Source organism: Antennarius striatus, chromosome 1 (genome assembly GCF_040054535.1).
Source record: "Antennarius striatus isolate MH-2024 chromosome 1, ASM4005453v1, whole genome shotgun sequence".
NCBI lineage: Eukaryota > Metazoa > Chordata > Actinopteri > Lophiiformes > Antennariidae > Antennarius > Antennarius striatus.
In genome coordinates, this window is record NC_090776.1 from 16,057,350 (window position 1) to 16,078,429 (window position 21,080).

At 40.9% G+C, this 21,080-nt stretch overlaps 1 protein-coding gene and 1 long non-coding RNA gene across 2 annotated transcripts; both read right to left on the reverse strand.

Moving 5' to 3' along the window:
• Positions 1–1,438: 1,438 nt before the first annotated feature.
• On the reverse strand, positions 1,439–7,093 carry LOC137600111 (uncharacterized). Its single transcript, XR_011036908.1, has 3 exons — positions 6,705–7,093; positions 5,016–5,204; positions 1,439–2,268 (listed from the first exon to the last, which is right to left on the reverse strand). It is a non-coding gene; the product is annotated as an uncharacterized lncRNA (long non-coding RNA).
• A 1,741-nt stretch (positions 7,094–8,834) lies between these two features.
• kif7 (kinesin family member 7) lies at positions 8,835–19,593 on the reverse strand. The gene is made up of 20 exons (XM_068319080.1): positions 19,498–19,593; positions 17,808–18,197; positions 17,513–17,710; positions 17,027–17,426; positions 16,580–16,927; positions 16,062–16,254; positions 15,796–15,963; positions 15,442–15,600; positions 14,922–15,064; positions 14,728–14,849; positions 12,920–13,075; positions 12,634–12,839; positions 12,240–12,437; positions 11,844–11,969; positions 11,554–11,730; positions 11,261–11,476; positions 10,781–10,987; positions 10,473–10,671; positions 10,180–10,350; positions 8,835–9,559 (listed from the first exon to the last, which is right to left on the reverse strand). The coding sequence occupies exons 2-20, from the start codon at positions 18,136–18,138 to the stop codon at positions 9,165–9,167; spliced, it is 4,113 nt and encodes a 1,370-aa protein (XP_068175181.1). The 5' UTR covers positions 18,139–18,197; positions 19,498–19,593; the 3' UTR covers positions 8,835–9,164.
• Positions 19,594–21,080: the final 1,487 nt, after the last annotated feature.

The following is a 21,080-nucleotide window of genomic DNA, read 5'->3' on the forward strand; positions in this document are numbered from 1 at the left end:
TAATAATAATAATAATAATAATAATAATAATAATAATAATAATAATAATAATAATTTTTCATTAGTACAGTGCACATAATATTCAATAGCCCAGTGGCACATACTTCCAATATACAAGTGTGCAGTACAGTATACATATTTTAGTGAATTCTCCCATTGCAGCAAACATTTTTGTGTGTATTTACCTTGGGCGATGGATGCTGCTGCTCAGACCCACTGGACCATGGGTCTGTCTCTGTCTCCTCAGGTTCTGGTTCTGAGCTGTGAGGCTGTTTGGACCTGTACAAGTGTGAAAAGAGGTTCCTGTAAGACCAAAGGTCTTATGATAGAAAATAGATAGGATGGGGAATACAGAATCAGATCAGTGTTAAAGAGTTAAAGACCATTTGAGTTAAGTGTCTCCCAATGCTCAAGCACGTTAAGGCCAAGATCATAATTGTTTGGTTGACTCTCAAATGCTTGTTTCTCCTCTTTTCTTTTTCTTTTTTTTAAAATCTGTGTGAATCTGCAGTAGATCATGTCAGCATCCTTTCTTTATTTAGCGGCCAAGCAAGAAGTTATATACCTTGATAAAGAAGATATATCCTATTGGATTTGACAGATTTCAGGATAATTACATCATGAAAATCTTCTATCCAGTGCAAATGATAAATTATTATCTCCAGACTTAAAAAGTTATCATTTATTTTTATCCATATCTTCTTTCATGCTTCATTCTTATGTACAACATAACATTTATTTAAAATTTGATTTATTTCACATGATTGTCTTCTTGCATTGAAGGTGATTTTTATTTTGGTTTATTTTTTAATATTTGGACAAGTATCAGTATTTCATGATGTAGACAATTTAAATGTCAGAGGTTACATGTATAGATTTAGCATAAGACAGTTCCCTCTGTGATATCAATCAGATAGGAGGCACATTTGTGACAATGTCCACAGTGTTTGACTCACACACTCACCGTTTGACACTAACTCACAAAAAGACCACTTTTCCTGGGGACACTTTTGTGGCTGCAATGCTAATGTGGGCATCTGACACTGTCTGGTCTGGTGCGACGTTTACTACAACCAATTGCTCACAGGAACAATGTTGGGACATAGACATGGCAGACCTTTGTCAAGTGCTCCTGTCACAAAGCAGCCATTGTGGAGCTGAGTAAGGATCAGAATGGTAATGTGGGCTCTGGCTCCTGTTGACCAACAGGATTTGTTGCAGCTGCAGGACACAACACCGACCCACCGCCTGCTGGGTTTGTGCATCACTTTAATGCTCGACATGTGTACGGATGTACATCAGGATGCATTTGACTGTGTGAAAATGTGTTTGCACATTAACTCATTAACAACCATTAAACATGGACTGATGCAAGAAAGACAGGCGGTGCATGAATGACAAAAGACAACATTATATTTCAGAAAAAAAACCCACTGTAGTTTATTATGATTGCCAGAAATTGAACAATCTTACATTGTCTCAGTAACAATCCGTTGTAATGTGCAACATTTCAGTGTTTCAAGTGAAATCACTTCGTCATATCAGAACTCTTCTCTGGAGGTTTTTGGGCACATAACGGAATCACATTCTACAACTAAACGCCTATGTTTGGAGTTGTTTTTGCAGATGGTTGCCATTACTTCTGAGATAAAAAAATATAGGAATATTTAAACTGCATTGAAGCTGACAATAGATGAGCAAACATTGACAAATTGTATATTTCCCCCCATGAGAATTTTAATCATTTAATTTTCAGAAACTAAAAAGACGACAAAATTGTGTTAAATTCTCAGGACACGTGGGGGTGAGTCAGGGTGCATTACAGGGATGCAGGATATTTTACGGTCCAAGATGGGTCTCATTTTATGAGACAAAAGTGGGCCCATTTCCATCACACGTGGGCCTCTATCTGCGTATAATGTAAAAAGAATAAGGTTGTGTTAGACTAAATTTAAGTAGAATTCATAACAGACTTCCAAATAAAAAAGTATAGTTAGTATTCAGTAAGATTCACTGTCCTGTCCATGTTTCTTGTGCCTGTGCCTGTATTTAAACATGCATCTTGCTCTGCAGACGCTGGGTGACACGTTGAGTGCTGCTGCCCCTTTAAATGCTCTTCCTCGTTTCTATGCAATTATGTTAATATGCAGAGCTCGTCTGGCTCCTATTCATCATCCACTGGAGTTGTCTGATTGTTTCCTTTATTTTCCTTCTTTTTAGGCTCTTGGGTTTTCGTTGGCAACCCTGTTTTTATCCCTCGGAAGCGATCTGTAGGGGAGAGAGACAGAGAGAGAGAGAGAGATTGATTTGATTTTTAACATCACGTTAATTCATAACAGTCAAATTACAAAATAATCACGTTGACACCAAATCCAGAAGAGATTCACTTAAAGAGGATTTTCAATAATACTGTGCGTTTTCCGAAAAAAGAAACATCCAACCTTTTAACATTTATCAAACTAAAAAAAACCAGAAATCAGAGAGGGAGATAGAGAGACATCCAGTGAGCAGCTTATTGGCTCTGTCAGCTTCATTTGTAGAATAAACCCGATTCTGCCCTTTTTTCCACTATTTTATAGTCCGTTTAATTGTGAGCGATCTAACTGTAAATTCACCTGAGCCTGAGTCTCAGCCCCTCCGTGCGCGTCAGGCTGCTGCCCTCTGCCAACTAACGCGGTAAGAAACAGATGCAGCGTTTTAATACTACACTAACGTGCAAAGTGGAGAATGTCTGCAAAAGTCAAAAACAGTCAGATGGTTGTATTTGAAGCAAGTAACAGAAAGTTGCATTAAAGAAAACAACAGAAACATAAATGTTTATTATATACCGTTAGATACTAATTCCCGTCTGGGCTCTAACTTCATACATTTAATTCTCATTGTTGGTGGAGCAACTAGCTATACTATTACACCTGAAATAATTAATAATTAAAAGTCCTGCAGTGTTTTATTTTTAAATCAGAGTAGCACATTTCCTGATTTAAGGCCCTGGCCTTTAATTCTCTGGCAAAAAAAAATAAAGGCACAGAGCTCAGACAGGAGCTCCACGTTGGGGCCTCATTTAAGGCATAATATGAGATTTTTAAAAAAAATACAGTATATAAAATTAATAATTCTAACTATATTTTTTGTTTAATTCAAATTGATAAGTTCCTTGAAAAGACAAAACGGATAGATGATACAAGACCATTTACAAAATATCTGTGATTTATCTTGAGGTTTTTCTAAATGTCTGGATTTTCTTTTTGATTAAAATATTTGCTTTAGATGGGGGGGGATGGTTGGGAGGTGGGACATGTATGGTTAAATTTGATCTAAAAGATGATCACAGACATTCTCAACAGTTTTCACATTTACTTCTATTATTTTATAATATTTACATATTTACACATATCTTTACTATGGAAACCTGAATTTGGTTGAATTAATTGACTTGCAGAACTTTTAAGGTCATTGCCCCCCCCCCCCTTGCCTTAGATCAGCCAGATATCAGATGTGTCAGATGTGCAGGAATGTTCCTGTAGCTGTAATGTAATCCAAAGCAATAGACTGTACAATCACTCGTTCACCATTTAATATCAGGGGCAGGTGCATGTATCCTGACTCACTGGTTGGCCTTTCAAAGGTAAAGTGACCCCACAAATGAACTTCATCTTCCTGCAAGACTTCAGACAGGAGAGCTTCCAGACAGACCGATTGGATGCAATAGACAACTAATGATGGACCGATTAATTTGCCTGCTTTGCAGCAACACAAACCTTTTACAGGCGGTAGAGACGCCATCAAGATGGCTTCCATGATATTCTGGCAGTGAAAGAGGCTGAGCTCCAACTTACTAGAGATGGCCTTTACTGCACAGTCAAGAGCGATTGAGATTCACAAAAACATTAGGTTTTTCTTTGAAATTTTTAGCACCTTGCTGAAGATTGTTGTAGTGTGATATCCACTTTGAAATTACATAAAAATGTACTTCATTCAAATTAAATTATCCTTGTTTGGACTGAGAATAAAATATATATCACAATAATGATAATGTGTCATTCAACATGAACAAAAAGGGATATTTTGGATCATATGACTATTTTATTATGATCCAAATGGATGGGGGGTTTTTTCTGTGGAGTTTACCAGTTTTGTGTAGTGCATGCAGTACCAAAGTGACAAAGGACAGGGAATGGTGTGTTTAAGGCTTACTGACATGCAGTTTCTCTGAAATCCACAGTGGATCTGAGCTAAAATACATACACTATAAATTTCTTAATTCACTTCTATTTGCTTCATTTTCAGCACTCTGGGTCATGGAAGCAAAAGTAAGACAACTCTATTTTGATAAAATAAAGATGATAAACATTTTTTGAAATTTTGTCACTAGAGCGCATTATTTATATTTTAATTTATTATGGACATTAATAAGGAGACTCAAGTTCTCCTAAAGTATGGATTCCCTTGTTAAAGGTATTTAAATAAGGCCTCTGAGGGGGCAACTTTATAGCATGTTACTGTGTTTGAGGCATAAATACACGACAGAGGCTGTCCCTTAAGATTTCTTTATAAAACATGATACACAGATGATAGTATATTATATGACCTTTCTAGAACCTGATCAGATTTTGTGGAATTACATATTTACTACAAGCTTAATTGTGGTATCGACATCTAAATGAACAGAAACTGAGATATAAAGAAATATAAGTTTCTTTTTAATCCGTCCCTGCTTGTTTCATCATCAGAATTGCAGGTAATAATTTTAGTTTTACTGTGGGCGATCTAAGTGCCTTGGAGAGCAGAAAAACAGCGAGAAAAAGCCCAAAACTATTGACAGAAGCTTTAGAAAAATTATCAATACTTAATATATCCAACAATCCAATTTCCATGATCACAATTGTCAGGATTTATAAAAGTCTACACATTTTTCTGTTGATAAATCAACTAAATGATAGAATGATGATGCTCTAATTGTAGCAATAAAATCCAGATTTCATCAATAACACGTTTAATGAAAGGCTTCTTCATACCCTCTCAGAAATGACGTCAAGTCCTCTTGTGTCTGTTTATTCTCTTTAATACATGAAGTAGCGGGTCTGGAGGTCATTCTTATTTTCGGTTATCTAGCTTTATGATGGATGATTAACACTCATACAGCTAGATAACCAAAGACAGGAACAAGCTCCACTGATTGCTGTGAAAGGTAAGTGTGAATCTTCCTGGGAACAAAGAAAATTATTACAGTTAATGCACAATTTCCTACAGGTAAATTTTTTCTGCTGGCAGTTTGATTCTAAACCTGAAATAAATCAACATTAATGTTTATTCCATAACTTTTCCACAACAAACTGAAACCAGCATTTTAATACAAGAAACAAATGCATTAAAAATGTTCAAAAATAATAAATTATAAGCCATTATTATAAAAACATGAAAACATCTCATAGATAGTTATATGAGCTACATAAAATATTAGTCCTATACATTACAGATAATAATGAACTCGTGAAATTTGATCAGGGTTAGACTGCAGCTCTTATTTAATCTTGTCCTAATTAAAAATGTAACTCATCTGCTGATTTGTTTTCCACCAACACTTCTCAAACAGACTCCCAAATCGCTTCGAAGAAAACTCTCTTCAACATTTTAACGTTCTCCTCATGTGCTTGTTAAACAAGAGATAAACTTCCTGTAAAAAAAAATAAAAACAATTCTTAGGAAATAAAAATATGCTTAGAATTTACGTGACAAAAAGCTATTGATTTGATTTTCGGATAAAGTTGAATACCACTTTTGATATCACTGATATTGCCGTAGTGTGATTATTATTATCATTATGTTATTATTATTATTATTATTATTATTATTATTATTATTATTATTATTATTATTATTATTATTACTATTATTACTATTATTATTATTATTATGATTATAACCATCATCATCATCATTATTGTTATTATTATTATTATTACTATTACTATTATTATTATTATTATTATTATTGATATTAACATTAATAATATTAATAATATTAATAGTAATAATAATAATAATAATAATGATAATAGTTATTAATAACAATAATATTACTACTAGTAATAACAATAATAATAATAAATATAACTGAATCACAGTGTTGTCACTGAGGTCACCTTTCTTCACATACCATTATTTCCCCTTAAATAAAAGTTGTGACGTAAAAACAAAACAAAACATTTATTTGTTACGTTAACTGATTATACTATTTTCTTTGCCACTACGTCTGACGTCAGTTGATGCAGTTGTGGAATAAATAGTTTGACGAGGCATGCGTCACTTTCTTTGTACATGTCAAAGATAAAACTCACATATCCCATGTTCCTAAAATTACAATAGTTCTTTTTCTGGTTGTTTAATCTGTTCACATGGTAACAGCTTTGTGGTTCTGTCCACACTTGTACTGACAAGTAGGGACAGGTTCAGGAACCTCTAGAGGTGAGGAGCTGCCTTTAAAGGTCAGAGTAACAACATGAGGAGCCCACCTTCATGACCACAGTAAATACACGCTGTCTTTGTCAGATAGAGATGCTAAGTTTACTCCACGTGAAAAAAGGCAGTGAAACAGGACCCAGCAGCCCACTGTGGTTTTATTTGCTATTTATGGTTTGAAGCACTACATATTTCAAACACCGTTAAATTAACGCAAATGTCTCACATCTTATAAAATGTCTTACATCAGGCCGGTGCGTGAGGTGCGTGAGGTGCGTGAGGTGCGTGAGGTGCGCGTCAGGCGCGTTCATTTCAGCCTGCCTGTGATGAGATGATGTCTGCGGAAACTTTATCCCAAAGACTCTTTCCTCCGGAAAGCCTCCAGCATCCTTGTCAATAAAGCATCCACATGTGGTGACGGGGACGGCCGGCAGCATCATCCGCGCTCCACGGGATCGGATGGATAAATCCCAAACGACCCACGGACGTGGACGAGATATCCTTGTTGCATCTCAATCCGGAGCAGAAGAGAAGCGCCGGCCTTCCATCCGCAGTGTGTGTGTGTGTGTGTGTGTGTGTGTGTGTGTGTGTGTGTGTGTGTGTGTGTGTGTGTGTGTGTGTTCCTTCCGTCCGAACTCCCGTGGATGTGCTGTGTCCACGCACGGAGGCTCGACTGATCCCACAACCCCTCTCCCTCCCCCGTTTTTTCAAGTGCACCCTTCCAATCCAGATCTGCGGTGACGTCAGCGAGTTTACGACCAATCGGAGACGGAGTTCGTTGATGCGTATGTTGTTGGGAGCACGGTGTTATGACACACACACACACACACGCACGCACGCACGCACACACACACACACACACACACACACACACACACACACACACACACACACACACACACAATACGAATTGTGTTTCACAAAACTGTTGATCTATCTTAACTAAGGCCATTCAGATTATTTTTTTAATTATCGTTAAATAAATACAATAATAGATAAATAATTAGTCAATTTTATTTTCAAAGGTGCATATATTTGTTACATAAAGAATTCGGGCGTCAGTGCAGAGGAAGAGATGGAGTCCAGAAATACTGGAGTCCACTCCTGTTAAACATTGGGGATATAGCGCCCTCTAGTGTTCACATGGTTTCCCTGTTCCCGCCTCTTACAGAACCATTGATCTTCAAATATATAAATAGGTGAACGCTTTCACGACGATAACTTTGATTATCTATTCATCCCATATATCCAGTCTCATTGTGCTCCATCAAGGAATTTACATGTAAATAACAGAAATCATTCAAACCATCCAAGAGACAGAGTACATGTGTGTGAATGAGAGGGACCCAAGTGGAAGAGTGAGGTTACAGGGAGAAGAGATCAAGAAGGTGGAGGATTTTAAGTACTTAGGGTCAACAGTCCAGAGCAATGGAGAGTGTGGAAAAGAGGAGAAGAAACGTGAACAGGCAGGATGGAACGGGTGGAGAAAAGTGTCAGGTGTGATGTGTGATAGAAGAGTTTCAGCTAAAATGAAAGGAAAGGTGTACAAAACTGTGGTGAGACCAGCGATGTTGTTTGGTCTAGAGACAGTGTCACTGAGGAAAAGACAGGAGACAGAGCTGGAGGTAGCAGAGATGAAGATGCTGAGGTTCTCTTTGGGAGTGACCAGGAAGGATAGGATCAGGAATGAGTACATCAGAGGGACAGCACATGTTAGAGGTTTTGGAGATAAAGTCAGAGAGGCCCGACTGAGATGGTTTGGACATGTCCAGAGGAGAGATAGTGAATATATTGGTAGAAGGATGCTGAGTTTTGAACTGCCAGGCAGGAGGCCTAGAGGAAGACCAAAGAGGAGGTTTATGGATGTAGTGAAAGAGGACATGAAGGTAGCTGGTGTGAGAGAAGAGGATGCACAAGACAGGGTTAGATGGAGGCAATTGATTCGCTGTGGCGACCCCTGAAGGGAAAAGCTGAAAGGAAAAGAAGATTCAAACCATCCAAACATCATCAGTCGGATCCTGCACTGTTCAAAAAAAGTTTATACAAATTTCTGGCGCTGTCCCTTTTAATCTCATTCACTCCAAAATGTAATGGCCCCAAGTGGTGATGGTGTAAAACATCCCCATCTATCAGTTTAAGGAAATTTAAAAATAGAAGATCTGCATCTTTATATAGATTTCCCCCCCTGTATTCTCATGGTTCAGTGGTTTCTGTGTAATCCAGCTAACAGTCATACATTGTAAACTCATATGTAGGGATAATTAGTTGAAAATAAACCGTTTTCATAAATTGTATGGATCAATTGATCTATTGTAATAAAATTAAAAACACTGACCAGAAATTTAAAAAATAATGAATCAGCTGCTTGTAAAAGATATTGTTTTTAATATAAAATATAAAATAGAAGGTCAGAACATTACATGACTGGGGAGCAAGAGAATCTCTTTTCATACTGACGGAAACAAATGACTTCTTACTGACTGGCATGTTTGTTAAGAATATTCCTAGCAATGACTGTATGAAACAGAACATAAACATTATTTCAATGAAAGTGCTTCATATAAAATCAGTGGGTGTCCTTGTTAAAAAAAAAAAAAAAAAACTTTACAAAAATTGAGGACACAAAGACCACAGACAGAAAGCTGACACCCCCCCCCCCCAAAACAAAATCTATGAATGTCTGGAGTAACACTTTATGTTGAGTTTTAGACGGGATTCTTCCGGACATCAATGAATGCATTGTTAGAAGTCAGTGGTCCGACGTTGAGGCTGGAGCGGCGGGATTCCCGGCGAGATTTAACCACAGGCAGAGTCGTGGGTCCACTGCAGGACCCCAGTCCAGTTTGGACTACACGGTTAAGAGGAGCGTCTCCAGCGGCTCTCAGACACAACTCCTCCATGACAGTGGATTCTTCTGTGGGGAGAGAGGAGCGCCTCCATGTGGACGGGAGAGGTGTGTTCACCAGTTCACGCATTTCCTCCCTGGACCTGGGAGGTCTGTCAGACTGAGCCGTCCCCCTGCCTCCTGGACTGTCTTCTGGGGAACGAGTCAGCCTCTCTGTGCTCCCCACGCCTGCAGATTTACCATCAGGTGCGGCACCTGGAAGACAACAACAGGATACAGCGCTAGTCTTTGGAGTTTGGATAAATAAAACACGTTATTAGATGCAGTTCTAATGTATTCTTCTACCTCAGCAGGATAGAGGTAGTCCTTAACCTGCGAACACAATGTGTTCTGAGAGGTTGTTCGTAAGTTGAATTGTTCATAAGTCGTTATTTATTAAATTTCAATCTATAATTGCCATTTGAGGTCATTTAAATACCATTAATCCTCTAAATACTAAAGTGCTATTCCTTAACTTACCAGAAACAATAATAGGACATTAAAATTAACAATGAAATAAAAAATCAGGTAAATGTGTTTTGAAGTTGAGTCGTTCTCGATCACACGTCAGTTTAAAGCCTGACGCACTGAAATGCTCACAGAGACATGTACAGAAACAAGATGGGGAAGACAAGTGTCGGAGATGTTCGAACAGAACCGCGTTGCTCGGCATGACTTGTGGCAGAAAAGAGGAACTACAGTAGTCGTATATGGCGGCGAGCATTTGTTCGTATCTACAAGTGTAAGTTGGATGTACGTATCTTGAGGACACCTGTAATTTTCATAAAGACAAAAAGTAAAATCAACAAACACTATGACCTAATGATGCTTTTTACCTTTAGCGTGCTCCTTTGGCTGATTGGCTTGGTTGGATGAACCACAGACCTCCCTCAGTCTGTTGCTCAGTTCCACGTTTGCTGCCTTATAGTGGTTCAGTTCTTTGCTGAGGTTGTGGATCCACCCCTCAAAATGTCGCTGGTTTCCTGCCAGGCCCTCATCTATTTGCTCTGTTGGAGTGGGAGGACAAACACACAAAAGGTATGCAAATATTATCCACTTCGATGATTATTAAAGAAGAACATTTTCAGGGAGAGATAACATAGTTGTGGAAGTCTCCAGCGATCGGCACCTCGACAGTGTTGCAGTAAGAGCTGTACGCTCCTCTCGTGTTCTTTCTGCTGTTGCGTGAGCCGACGGTCCGTGTCGAGCTGCGTGCGATCAAGGGCGTTCTCCAACCACTGCACCAGCCTCTGCTGGTCGTCCAGTTGCATCTCCAGCTCAGCCAGGGTGAGCTGCAGCTTACGCTCCTCCTCGCGCAGAGACACCACCTGCAGGACGTGGCCACATCAGCGTTATTCAGCACGCATGGTTAATGGTTCATCAGTGATGAAACGGGGGAGTTGAAAAGTTAAAATTGAGGTTGACTGCTGTTGAGACCTTGTCAAAGTACTTGCACAGCAGAGCTCTGGTCTCAGAGGCAGACAGGTAACTGAGTTTGGCCATGAGGTTCATCTCCCACTGGGAGAGCATGCTGGCAGAAGCTCTCAGCTGTCTCTGTCTCTGAGTGATGGCCTCATTCTTGTATTCAATCGCCGCATCCAGAGCCTCGATGGCCTCATCAAACTGGAGCAGCGTTCGCTCCTCCTAGAAACACCAGAGGGCGCAAATTGACATGAAGAGACTATAAGAATTTGATTAATTTACTCTTTTGCCACACAATTATCATTCATTCATTTTCATGTACCACCGCTATATCCGCCGTAGCGGGTCACGGGGAGCTGGAGCCTATCCCAGCTGGCATAGGGCGTGAGGCGGGGAACACTCCGGGCACGACGCCAGTGCACCGCGGGCCACACAATTAAAAATATATCATTCTGTTACTACAACTAAGATGCAAACCCAAGAATGATATCTGACCTCAGGTGACAGCAGGTTACCCTGCCGCAACTTATCATCCAGCTCCACTCTTTGTTTAAGCAGTGAATCCTTCTCCTGACGAAGGTTGGAGATCTCTTGGCGAATATGTTGTGAGTCTTGAGCACTGCTGCTGCGAAGAAGACCGTTCCGCTCGCTCAGCTGTCGCTCCAGTGACTCGATGTGCCCCGTAAGAGTCACCAAGTCTCTGCTTAGGGCCTGGAATGAAGATTAAATAAAGAAGATTTTCAAGAACTCGCCAATTGTGACACAGAGTTGTTTGAGGTTGTCCGTACCTGGCTGGAGCGGAGCCTCTTGGTCTCCAGGCCACTGCGTTCCTGAAGAAGAGCTTCTTTCTTGGCAAGGATTTCCTCTCGTTTGGTGAGTTCACCTTCAAGATCTTCCAGCCCTCTCCTCTGCTCTAACACTCGCTCCATTTCCTCATCCAGCCAACGTTTTTGTTCCTCAATCTTCTGCTTGGAGAAATTCACAAAAGGTCAGAAATCATGAACACAAAACTGAAATATTATTTTTACAGAGTTCCCCCCCCCCCGTCTCCACAAATTCAAAGTGATTTTTGCCCCACCTGTTGCTCCTCCAAAGAGATGACAGAGCCGTTACTGCCACTGCGTCTCTGCCTCTGGAAGGCAGCGATCTCCTCTGTCTTAATTCTCAGTATCTTCTGCTGCTGCTCATTCTTTATCTCCAGCTCCTACATAAGGAATCCAAAAAAGGAGGATGAAAGGTAGCAACAGGATAACAGGTCACAGGCATATTTTGAAGAACAAAAATGCATTTGGCTGTCATTCAGTATACTGATACTGTACATTCTCCTCTAGGCTGTTATTAGACATTTGGATTTTATTTTTTAATCAGCTTTAGCAGTGCAGCAGTACCAGACAGAAATAAAATAAAGAAATCAGATTGAACTTACACTGCAAATATTTTCCTGATTGACATTTGTAGTATTGGCTTGAGGTACCTTGACTCTGTGACTCCTTCGTTGCATCTCTGTTTCCAGGCGTCGTTTCTGCTGACTTTCCTGCCGCAGTCGTTTCTGTAGCTGCTCCTGCTGTTGCCTCATGCTCTGAACGCTTCGCTCCAGCTCCAACACACGACGTTCGCTCTGCACAGGAAGGTTAGCCAGACGAGCGGTATCCCTCTGACGCTGACTGAGAACCTAAAAATTTTTAAAAAAATTATATACACACACACAGACACACACACACACACACACACACATAATTTGTTGTTCAGAAGCCCAAATTTTGCTTGTTCAAAACATTTCAAGCATTATCAATATGCTTGAAATAATATGCAATCATTAGAAATCATTTGTGCTGTTATATCAGAATAAATAATTGTGATGGCCGAACCTGAACTTTGTTCTGAGCAGCAGCTATCTTCCTACGACATTCTTGAGCTCTCGTCTTGTCTGTCGTGCTGATCTCTTTCTCCTGCCTCTCCAGATCCTGCAGCTGTCTCTGGGCCTCCTGTAGCTCCTGCCGAGCCTGCACAGCTTCGCCCTCCAGAGCTGTGATCTTATGGCTGTATTGCCTGTTTAGGGCCTGAGCATCCTTACCTTAAAAACACAGACCACAACTTTCGAAAACAAAGAAGAGAGCCTCTATCTGAAAAAGATTGAGAGATCCAAACTGCTACCTGTTTTGACAAGCTCTTTGATAAGTTCTTCCTTCATGCGGATGGTAACGGAGAGCTCCCTGATCTTCTGTTGTGCCTGATGAAGATCCCACTCTGAAACACCATCAAAGCTCTTCAGATTCTCACGCACAGATGTCTCTCCAGTACTTGTGGTGGCTACAGAGACACAAGGGCACAAAAGAAGGCATTAAGGACGTATAGGGATGAAGTGGACAGAAATCCAAGGTCAAGTTCTCAATTGTGTTGCTCCTCAAGTACCAACACAGATCAGCATTCCCTGCTTGTCTCTCTTCCTCCACTTGTGAGAAATAGGCATAATAAAAAGTATTGTACAGATTAGAAACAATCACAAACAAAACTCAACTAAACCTTACAAACAGATGCCTTCTTTTTTCCTTTCAGCTTTTCCCTTCAGGGGTCGCCACAGCGATCAGTTACCTCCATCTAACCCTGTCTTCTGCATCCTCTTCTCTCACACCAGCTACCTTCATGTCCTCTTTCATTACATCCATAAACCTCCTCTTTGGTCTTCCTCTAGGCCTCCTGCCTGGCAGTTCAAAACTCAGCATCCTTCTGCCAATGTATTCACTATCTCACAGTTTTGTACACCTTTCCTTTCATTTTAGCTGAAACTCTTCTATCACACATCACACCTGACACTTTCCTCCACCCGTTCCATCCTGCCTGTACACGCTTCTTCACCTCTTTTCCACACTCTCCATTGCTCTGGACTGTTGACCCTAAGTACTTAAAATCCTCCACCTTCTTGATCTCTTCTCCCTGTAGCCTCACTCTTCCACTTGGGTCCCTCTCATTCACACACATGTACTCTGTCTTGTAGTCCAATTTCCAATAGTCCAATTTCCACCGGCACCCTGTAGGTGAACAGCACCAATGGCGGTTGTTGTTAACCCGGTCCTCGACCTATGCGGAATGGAAGTCATAGGTTTGATTTGCATGTTTGATTTGGCAAAAGTTTTACGCCGGATGCCCTTCCTGACGCAACCCTTTGTATTTATCCAGGCTTGGGATCGGCACAATAAGACACTGGCTTGTGTCCTCTTGCGGCTACATTTTAAAAACACATGCCTTATCATCTCGAAAACAAACAGCACAAAATACAAACCTGAATGTTGTTAAATGTGACTGGTGTCCTTCAAACTTCTAAGTTCATGTCGTGTGAAAAAACCCCAACCTCAAACAAACAAAAAACTAAACATAATTAATATAACTGAGAAACAGAAAGTGAGTCAGCAGGTCGCTGCCTTGTGAATCCTTATATATTATAAATGCTATTATGCTATGCTATTGGGGCGGCAGTGGCTCGGCGGTAGAGCAGATGTCTTGAAGACAGATCGCCCAGCCATCGGTGGTTCAAATCCCGCTCCCGCCAGGACATCCCTCAGAGTGTGAGCTGACGGTGGGAGACGTCAGCTAACCTCCCAGCCACTGCCGAGGCGCCCTTGAGCAAGGCGCCACCCCCCCCCCACAAGCTGCTCGCAACCCCCTGTGCGCGATCCGTCACTCTGCCTCCCCCTACTGTTTGTGTGATGTGTCACTAATTGCATGCCTACAGGCCCCCAGTGTGTTGTGTTCAGGGGCCTGTATTCAAGAACTATATGTGTGTATGCATGACTAACAAAAGACTGTAACCACATGCAAAAAAGAGTGAAGAGTGTAAAGATAATTTAATTTAATAAGTTCCCCACGTGTGGACGAATAAAGTAGATTTAATCTTTTGATTTAATCTTAATCTTTAATTAAATCTATTTCTGACATAAAGAGACATCTCAGGTGGGCAGACTTACATGCTTTTCTGGATAAACAGGGGTGCTGATCCAGTTCAAGCACCTGACATCCAAGCCTCCTGCCGCTGACTGCTGGTCCTCCTGAAGCTGCGTCTTTCTTGGTCCAGGTCAGGTGTGCTTGCCTAACAGAATGATGAACCCTACACTACATACATTTCATACAAAGCATATGCCACAATATAAAATACACATACCTGCGTCTCTCTGGGCTAAAGTTAAAGTGACTTCCATTTACTTCCCTCCCCTGCATTTCTGCTCCTCCTGGAACATCCTCTTCATAGAGGTCACCTTCTTGATCAGCATAAGGACCATTTCCAATGCAACCCACTGGACTGAACTGAAACCACACACACACACACACACACACACACACACACACACACACACACACACACATATTTTATAGTTAGATTTTAATAAACAATCTACAACATACTGCAGTAAAATAAACCAGAACCATACATTTTCGACAAATTACCACATTCTCCCCAATTATATATTTGACAAGTCAGATACAATTTGATTTTATTGGAAGACTGCAGCATTATTATTACTAATCTGTTCTTCAAACAGCATTGACATTGACCATCAAGTTAGAAGCAAAAATAAGCAACAGTTGTCTCATCAAGAAAATCCACTGGGATTTTTTTTTCTTTTTTACCAGTTATTTCATACAACTCAATAGGCTGATAATCCAGCTCTACCAGTTGTTACCTGTCTGCATGCGCCTCCATTCTGACGGTGTTGCATGGAGCCCATAGGTGCTGTGTGTGGCCGCGCTCTCAAACTGAGGCCTAGACCCATCAGCCCTTGAGTGGTTAGATGACACTGCAGCTCCACTATCAAGTCCTGCTGCTCCTGCAGCCTGTCACTCTGAGACGGAAGGAAACAAATAAGGAAGATATAATCTATGGAAACAGATATTGACAGTCTGTATAATTTCATGCTTGGGTCATGTGATCGTCAGACTACTTCAGGGTTGACAAACGGTATGAACCATGCAGATTTTATTTAAATGAAAGTAGCATTCCTTGACACAACGCATTATTAGAAGCATTCTCATCTGACCTGCTGCTTGTACTGCTCCATAGCATCCTCCAGAGCAGCTAGAAAGTCTGTGTTCTCTCTTTCCAACCGCTGGATCTGTGCTTGAAGGCAGCCAACGCTCTCCTCTTTCTCTCCTTCTTTCTCACCTTCATGTTCATGGTTCCACTTCTCCCCAGCAACCTCTTGATCCTGGGTAATGTGTTTCACATAAACACATCAATGCTGGATGCATAAAGTTTAACTGAAAGACTTACTTTTCAGTACTACTGAGCATGAAAGAGTCATACCTGGTTCCTTACAGAGGGCCGTCCTCTCCTTAAAGTCATGCTGTCTTCAGTGGAGCTATTCTCAATGCCGCTGTCCGGTCCAGAGGCTGTGGTCAGAGCGCTGCGTTCCTCCTCCACTGAGCACAGCCACTCCTTCACCCTCAAACTCTGGTCTGTGGTCAGAGCCCCTTCAGTCTGTAGCTCCTGCAGAAGCCTGTGACACACAACGGAGGAAACACTCACACCTCTGAAAATCTAAATTTGGGACAATTAAACAAAAGCATCTTACAGTCAGGATGAGAGATAATCACACAAATGATGCCTGGCATATATCATAATGATGATAAAGAACAAGTAGTAGTACTAGCAGTAGTTCTCTATGGAACCTGTAAATTTATGCATGTTAGGAAAATTACCAACTAGCCTATTCATGATTTTATTCTCATTTTTAGAAATCCACTACTTGGAGCCAAATGGCTCCCATAAAACACATTTATAGATCATGCAGTCTAAATGGAAGTCAATAATTGTCCTTTAACCTGTAAGCCGTGTCTGTACACGTCCTATAGTGGGCACTCTGGACCTGCAGTCTGTTGATCTCTCCCTCTCCGAGGCGAGGTCTCCTGTTTGGATCGCCACGAGAAATAATGCGGGTCTCCGATCGCTGGCGGTTCTCGAGGGCCCTGCGAAGGGCCTTGATCTGTTGCTCCAGTCCTTCCACCCGATCCGGCTCACGCTTGCAGTTGATTGTCGCTCTGTTCTGAATGTTTCTGGCCCTTGTGGCATAGTTTAGTGTATTCAGACTCTCATCAAAGTCTGAGGAAGAAGGGCTGATGCATGCAATCATCAGTGTTTTGGAGTTTCCTCCCAAAGAGTCTTTAAGGATCCTAGAAGAAAATCATAAACATTAAACAAACTCCTCTCCTATTGTACACCAACTTGTCTTTGAATGGTTTATTAAGATATCTAATATATGAAACAACTACCTTGTGATTTTAGAATCTCTGTACGGTATGTGTGAACCCTTCCTCCTGGGGTCCCCCAGCGCACCGATGACATTTCCCAGAGCCAGAAGGCCACTATTTATCTGGATACTCTCTTTCAGTCTCTCTCCTGTGTTTCCTGTCCTTAAAATACGTTCTGATCCAGCGAGGTCAACAAAATGGAACTTGGAAGACAGCATTTGCGGCCCAGAATTTGTAGCACTTCCAAAAAGACGAGAGCTTCCCAGACGCTGGTCCATATACACGGTAAAGATGGTGTGTGACCGGCTGGAGTTTGGATTCATCTGGGTTGAGCCTGTGTGTCTGGCTGTGTTTCCTGACTCGAGTAAACTCAGCACCTCGTCAAGACCCTCCACCTCGCACTCTTTCACACCACACAAAACTACAAAACCACAGACAAATTTAATAAATCTATATCAATAAACACACAAACATGATTAAAGACAAATACGACCAATTATTCCATACCAATGTTGCCTTTATCCTCCCGTATGTGAATGTCCTTGCTGGCTGTTTCCACATCCAGTAAGTCCTTAAACTCCTCCTTGTAGACTTCCAAATAGGAGACTCTGACAGAGAAGTCTGTGAGATCATTTTCGTCTAGCAGCTTGAAGACATCTGCAACTGCCCTGGGGATGATACCCTGCTCCTCATCTCTAAAAGAGCCTAGACAAAGTGAATACATTCAGAATTGCACAAATCTGGCTTTTTTATTGAGTCATGGGCCACATAAATGCAGCAGATGATGAAATCAAGAACTTACAAATGTTAGCTTCTCCAATAGTGTATGTTTTGCCCGAACCTGTCTGCCCATAGGCAAAGACCGTAGCATTGAAACCTTGAAAGAAGGCATCTATGAGTGGCTCCACTGACACAGAGTAAATGTCCTCTTGGCAGCTTGTTTCTTCAAATAAGTAGTCACAAATAAAGTGTCGGTCATGGCCCAGCGTAACCCGACGAAGCTCAGAGTCTACAGTGATACAACTTTCATGGCAGCGAAGAAGTTCTTTAGGCAGAAGGGGACGAACTCGAACAGCTACTTGCACTGCCGAACAATCGCCTTTTCCTTGACCGCCGGGCAGTTTGGGAGACATTTCTGCTGCAACCCAGGAGGTCTTCTGCTTTCTTCTATTTACCGATCATCTTCGGCCAACTGAAGAACACACAAATGATCCGTCAATTTTCTTTCAACATCTCTTGCTGTTCGGTTGAAGGATATCACGGCATCACAAGTGAGAATAAGATTATTAAATAGTGAGCAGAACAAATTAAGCAGTTCAAACACTCCCCCCCCCCTCCTCCCAAAACTTCAAATGAATGCTTGTGCTGAAAGGCAGCTTTCAGAATGTTGTGAGTGAACCTTACAATGCTGTTATACTTTTTATACGCTAACTCAAGATGTCATGCGGTGGCAAAACCGATTCTTTTTGTTCTGGATGAGAAAGCAACACAAAACCGTAGCACTGAGGTGATGCACACTATTTATTTTGCGTTTTAAGGACTGCAGCGTTTACATCTCAATGTTTTTTTCCCCCCAAAATACAATCAACTGACTTATAAACACACCACACCAATTCAGTCCACCCTGAGAAAATAACTTCTCTATTTTTAGACAGACATGTATCAGACAATACTTTATTCTGATGTTTCAGTTCTGTTTTAGTTGATCAAATGGAAAAAGAAACAACATTTGCTCCAGAACAGAACAGAAATAACACTGTTAAAGGACACAATCCAAAGCCAATTTGAAAATAAACACAACGGTATGTATTAATTTAGATGTGCTTACATTTTTCAAATGTGATGCATTTTTTATTTAAGTGTAAACATGCACTTTTAAAGGAAATATTCAGATTTGGGTTTGTTCGTATCAATCAAGGGTTATTTCTATAGCGCTTAATGTTGAGTGTCGAACTGCCGAAGCACAAATGAATTAAAAACTTAGTTTATGTTGAGTGGTTCCTCACTCTACGTTAACTTTACCTTTAAATACACGAACAACGTGGTTTTAACGTAAAGTCGCTCCATATTAGAGCTTCTTAGAACACTTTTAATCCGCTGTTCTGGAGTAAAAACGCTGCCTGACCAAACTCTTCATTTACTTTTAACCATGTTAGCAGGTTAGCTCCCAGGTTAGCCACCATTACTTCCGCTCAACAAGCTAAAAACACCGTGAATAAAAACACGAATATCGTCACTTCTTGCAAATTTACGAAAAAAAAATAAAATAAAAATGTCATCTTCCAGACATTTCACAAGTTAACTTCAGGTCGACTCTTCCCAGGCAGCTAGAACTAGCCTCTAAGCTAGTGGACACAATCACAACGTGAGGATGAGGGTGGATGTGATCCTGCGGGACCTCCAAGGAACAAAAGTCCTTCACGAAAACGCTAAAACAGACAGCATGCATCGACCGGGAGAGGTTTTAAAAGATAACAGTTCATAGAACTCACTTTGAAGTAGCAAAAGTTGGGCCATGGACTCGGGAAGACCCTTGGATTGTTTCTGGGGGGAGTGGAAGTGAAGCCCAGCGCAGGGGTGGAGCCGCACGGGACGGGACGGGGCTGGGATGGGATGGAGGTCGGCTGCGGGTCGGGATGAAGAGTAGAAAACATCCAAGTGTTCAGCTGCAGATTATCATGATGTCCGGTCTTTAAATAAAAAGTAGCCGGTTCTATTTAAACTTCTGGATTAAAAATGAAAAATGAAGTCGATTCGTATCAATTTTGTTGGTTGAGCTGCGCTCATTTAGTGCTATTTTGAGATATATGTCCATCAACGACCGTTTTTTTAAAATTCAGAAAACAATAAGAAATATCGACATAATTAAAAAAAATTAAAACAGAGGATTTTCACATGTTTATCCGTCATTAAAAGTAAATTCTATATAATTACAGTACACGTAAAAAGAGAATCAATGCTATGCGTTTTGTGATGTCTCCCCTGGAACCACTAGGGGGCAGTGTAACACAAGGTGTTAAGCACACATGAGAGTCCAGCGGTCCCGTCGTTTCCAGAGTTCTCTTTACGAGCGCCGTGTCATGTCCTAGTCCATCACACACATCAACAACCTCATCCGATCTCACATTTGCAGCATAAAAAAATCGCAATCATGAAACCACATCCCAGCTATGCTGTTTTTTTGTTTTTGTTTGTTTTTTGTCTATTTCCCTGGAAATAAACCGGTCACAGTCATGAGAGAGGAGTTCCACAGGATTGCCGGTAAATGAGACCTGTTAATTCATTTTGAAATTATAATCTCTTAATGACATTGTGCTGCAGACCTCAGACTTGGATTAGCAACTCTGTAATTTAATTGGCAGCATAAATAGCACCCACATTCCCATCATGGTTCCCACACATAATGAGGCTGATAATGTGAATAGGAAGTACATTCGCAGCATAAAGGTGCAGGTACATGCAGACTGACTACTGTTTCAACATGTTAAAGACTGAATCATAGTAAAGTAACATCTGTTTAGGTCATCTGTGATGCTGCTGACTACATTTCTGATGTGGAGGGAGGCAAAGTGTTCTGGGTCTGTTCCTGACTCACGATCTATGATGAGTCTTACCTGAGCAGCAGACTGTAATGTGGTCAGCAGCCTTAAGATTTACATAATAATACGCTTGTCTCCGTCCTTTAATCCACTCTAATGAATCCACTATAATTACAGGAGAGTTTGATGTTTTCTGCTGGGGGACAGGAGTTACTAGATGTCTGTTTAGGTTCTCAGTTATTCATGTCCAAAGCTGTTTAAATCAATCTACTGGACTTTAATAAAGTTCTTGAAGACGTTTCGTCTCTCATCCAAGAGACTTCTTCAGTTCTAAAGGTGGCTGGTCTTGATGACTCCGTCCACCTGCTATCCAGGACGACAGAGCACCACCAGCCAGAATCATTTCAGAGTCTAAGTCACCATCACCATCATCACAGCAGGCAATAAATTAATATAATACACATTTCATTTGGTTATCTTTATTTCCTACAAATACAAAGTTAGTGTTTGTATCGTTCCAATAGTTAACGTTCTAA

Coding starts and splice junctions, on each gene's coding strand:
- kif7 (XM_068319080.1), bottom strand. CDS start 18,138: ATGTCTCCCAAACTGCCCGGCGGTCAAGGAAAAGGCGATTGTTCGGCA. Junction 14,850..14,921: donor TTTAGCCCAGAGAGACGCAG/GTATGTGTATTT, acceptor TCATTCTGTTAG/GCAAGCACACCTGACCTGGA. Junction 12,840..12,919: donor CAAAGAGCTTGTCAAAACAG/GTAGCAGTTTGG, acceptor TGTGTTTTTAAG/GTAAGGATGCTCAGGCCCTA.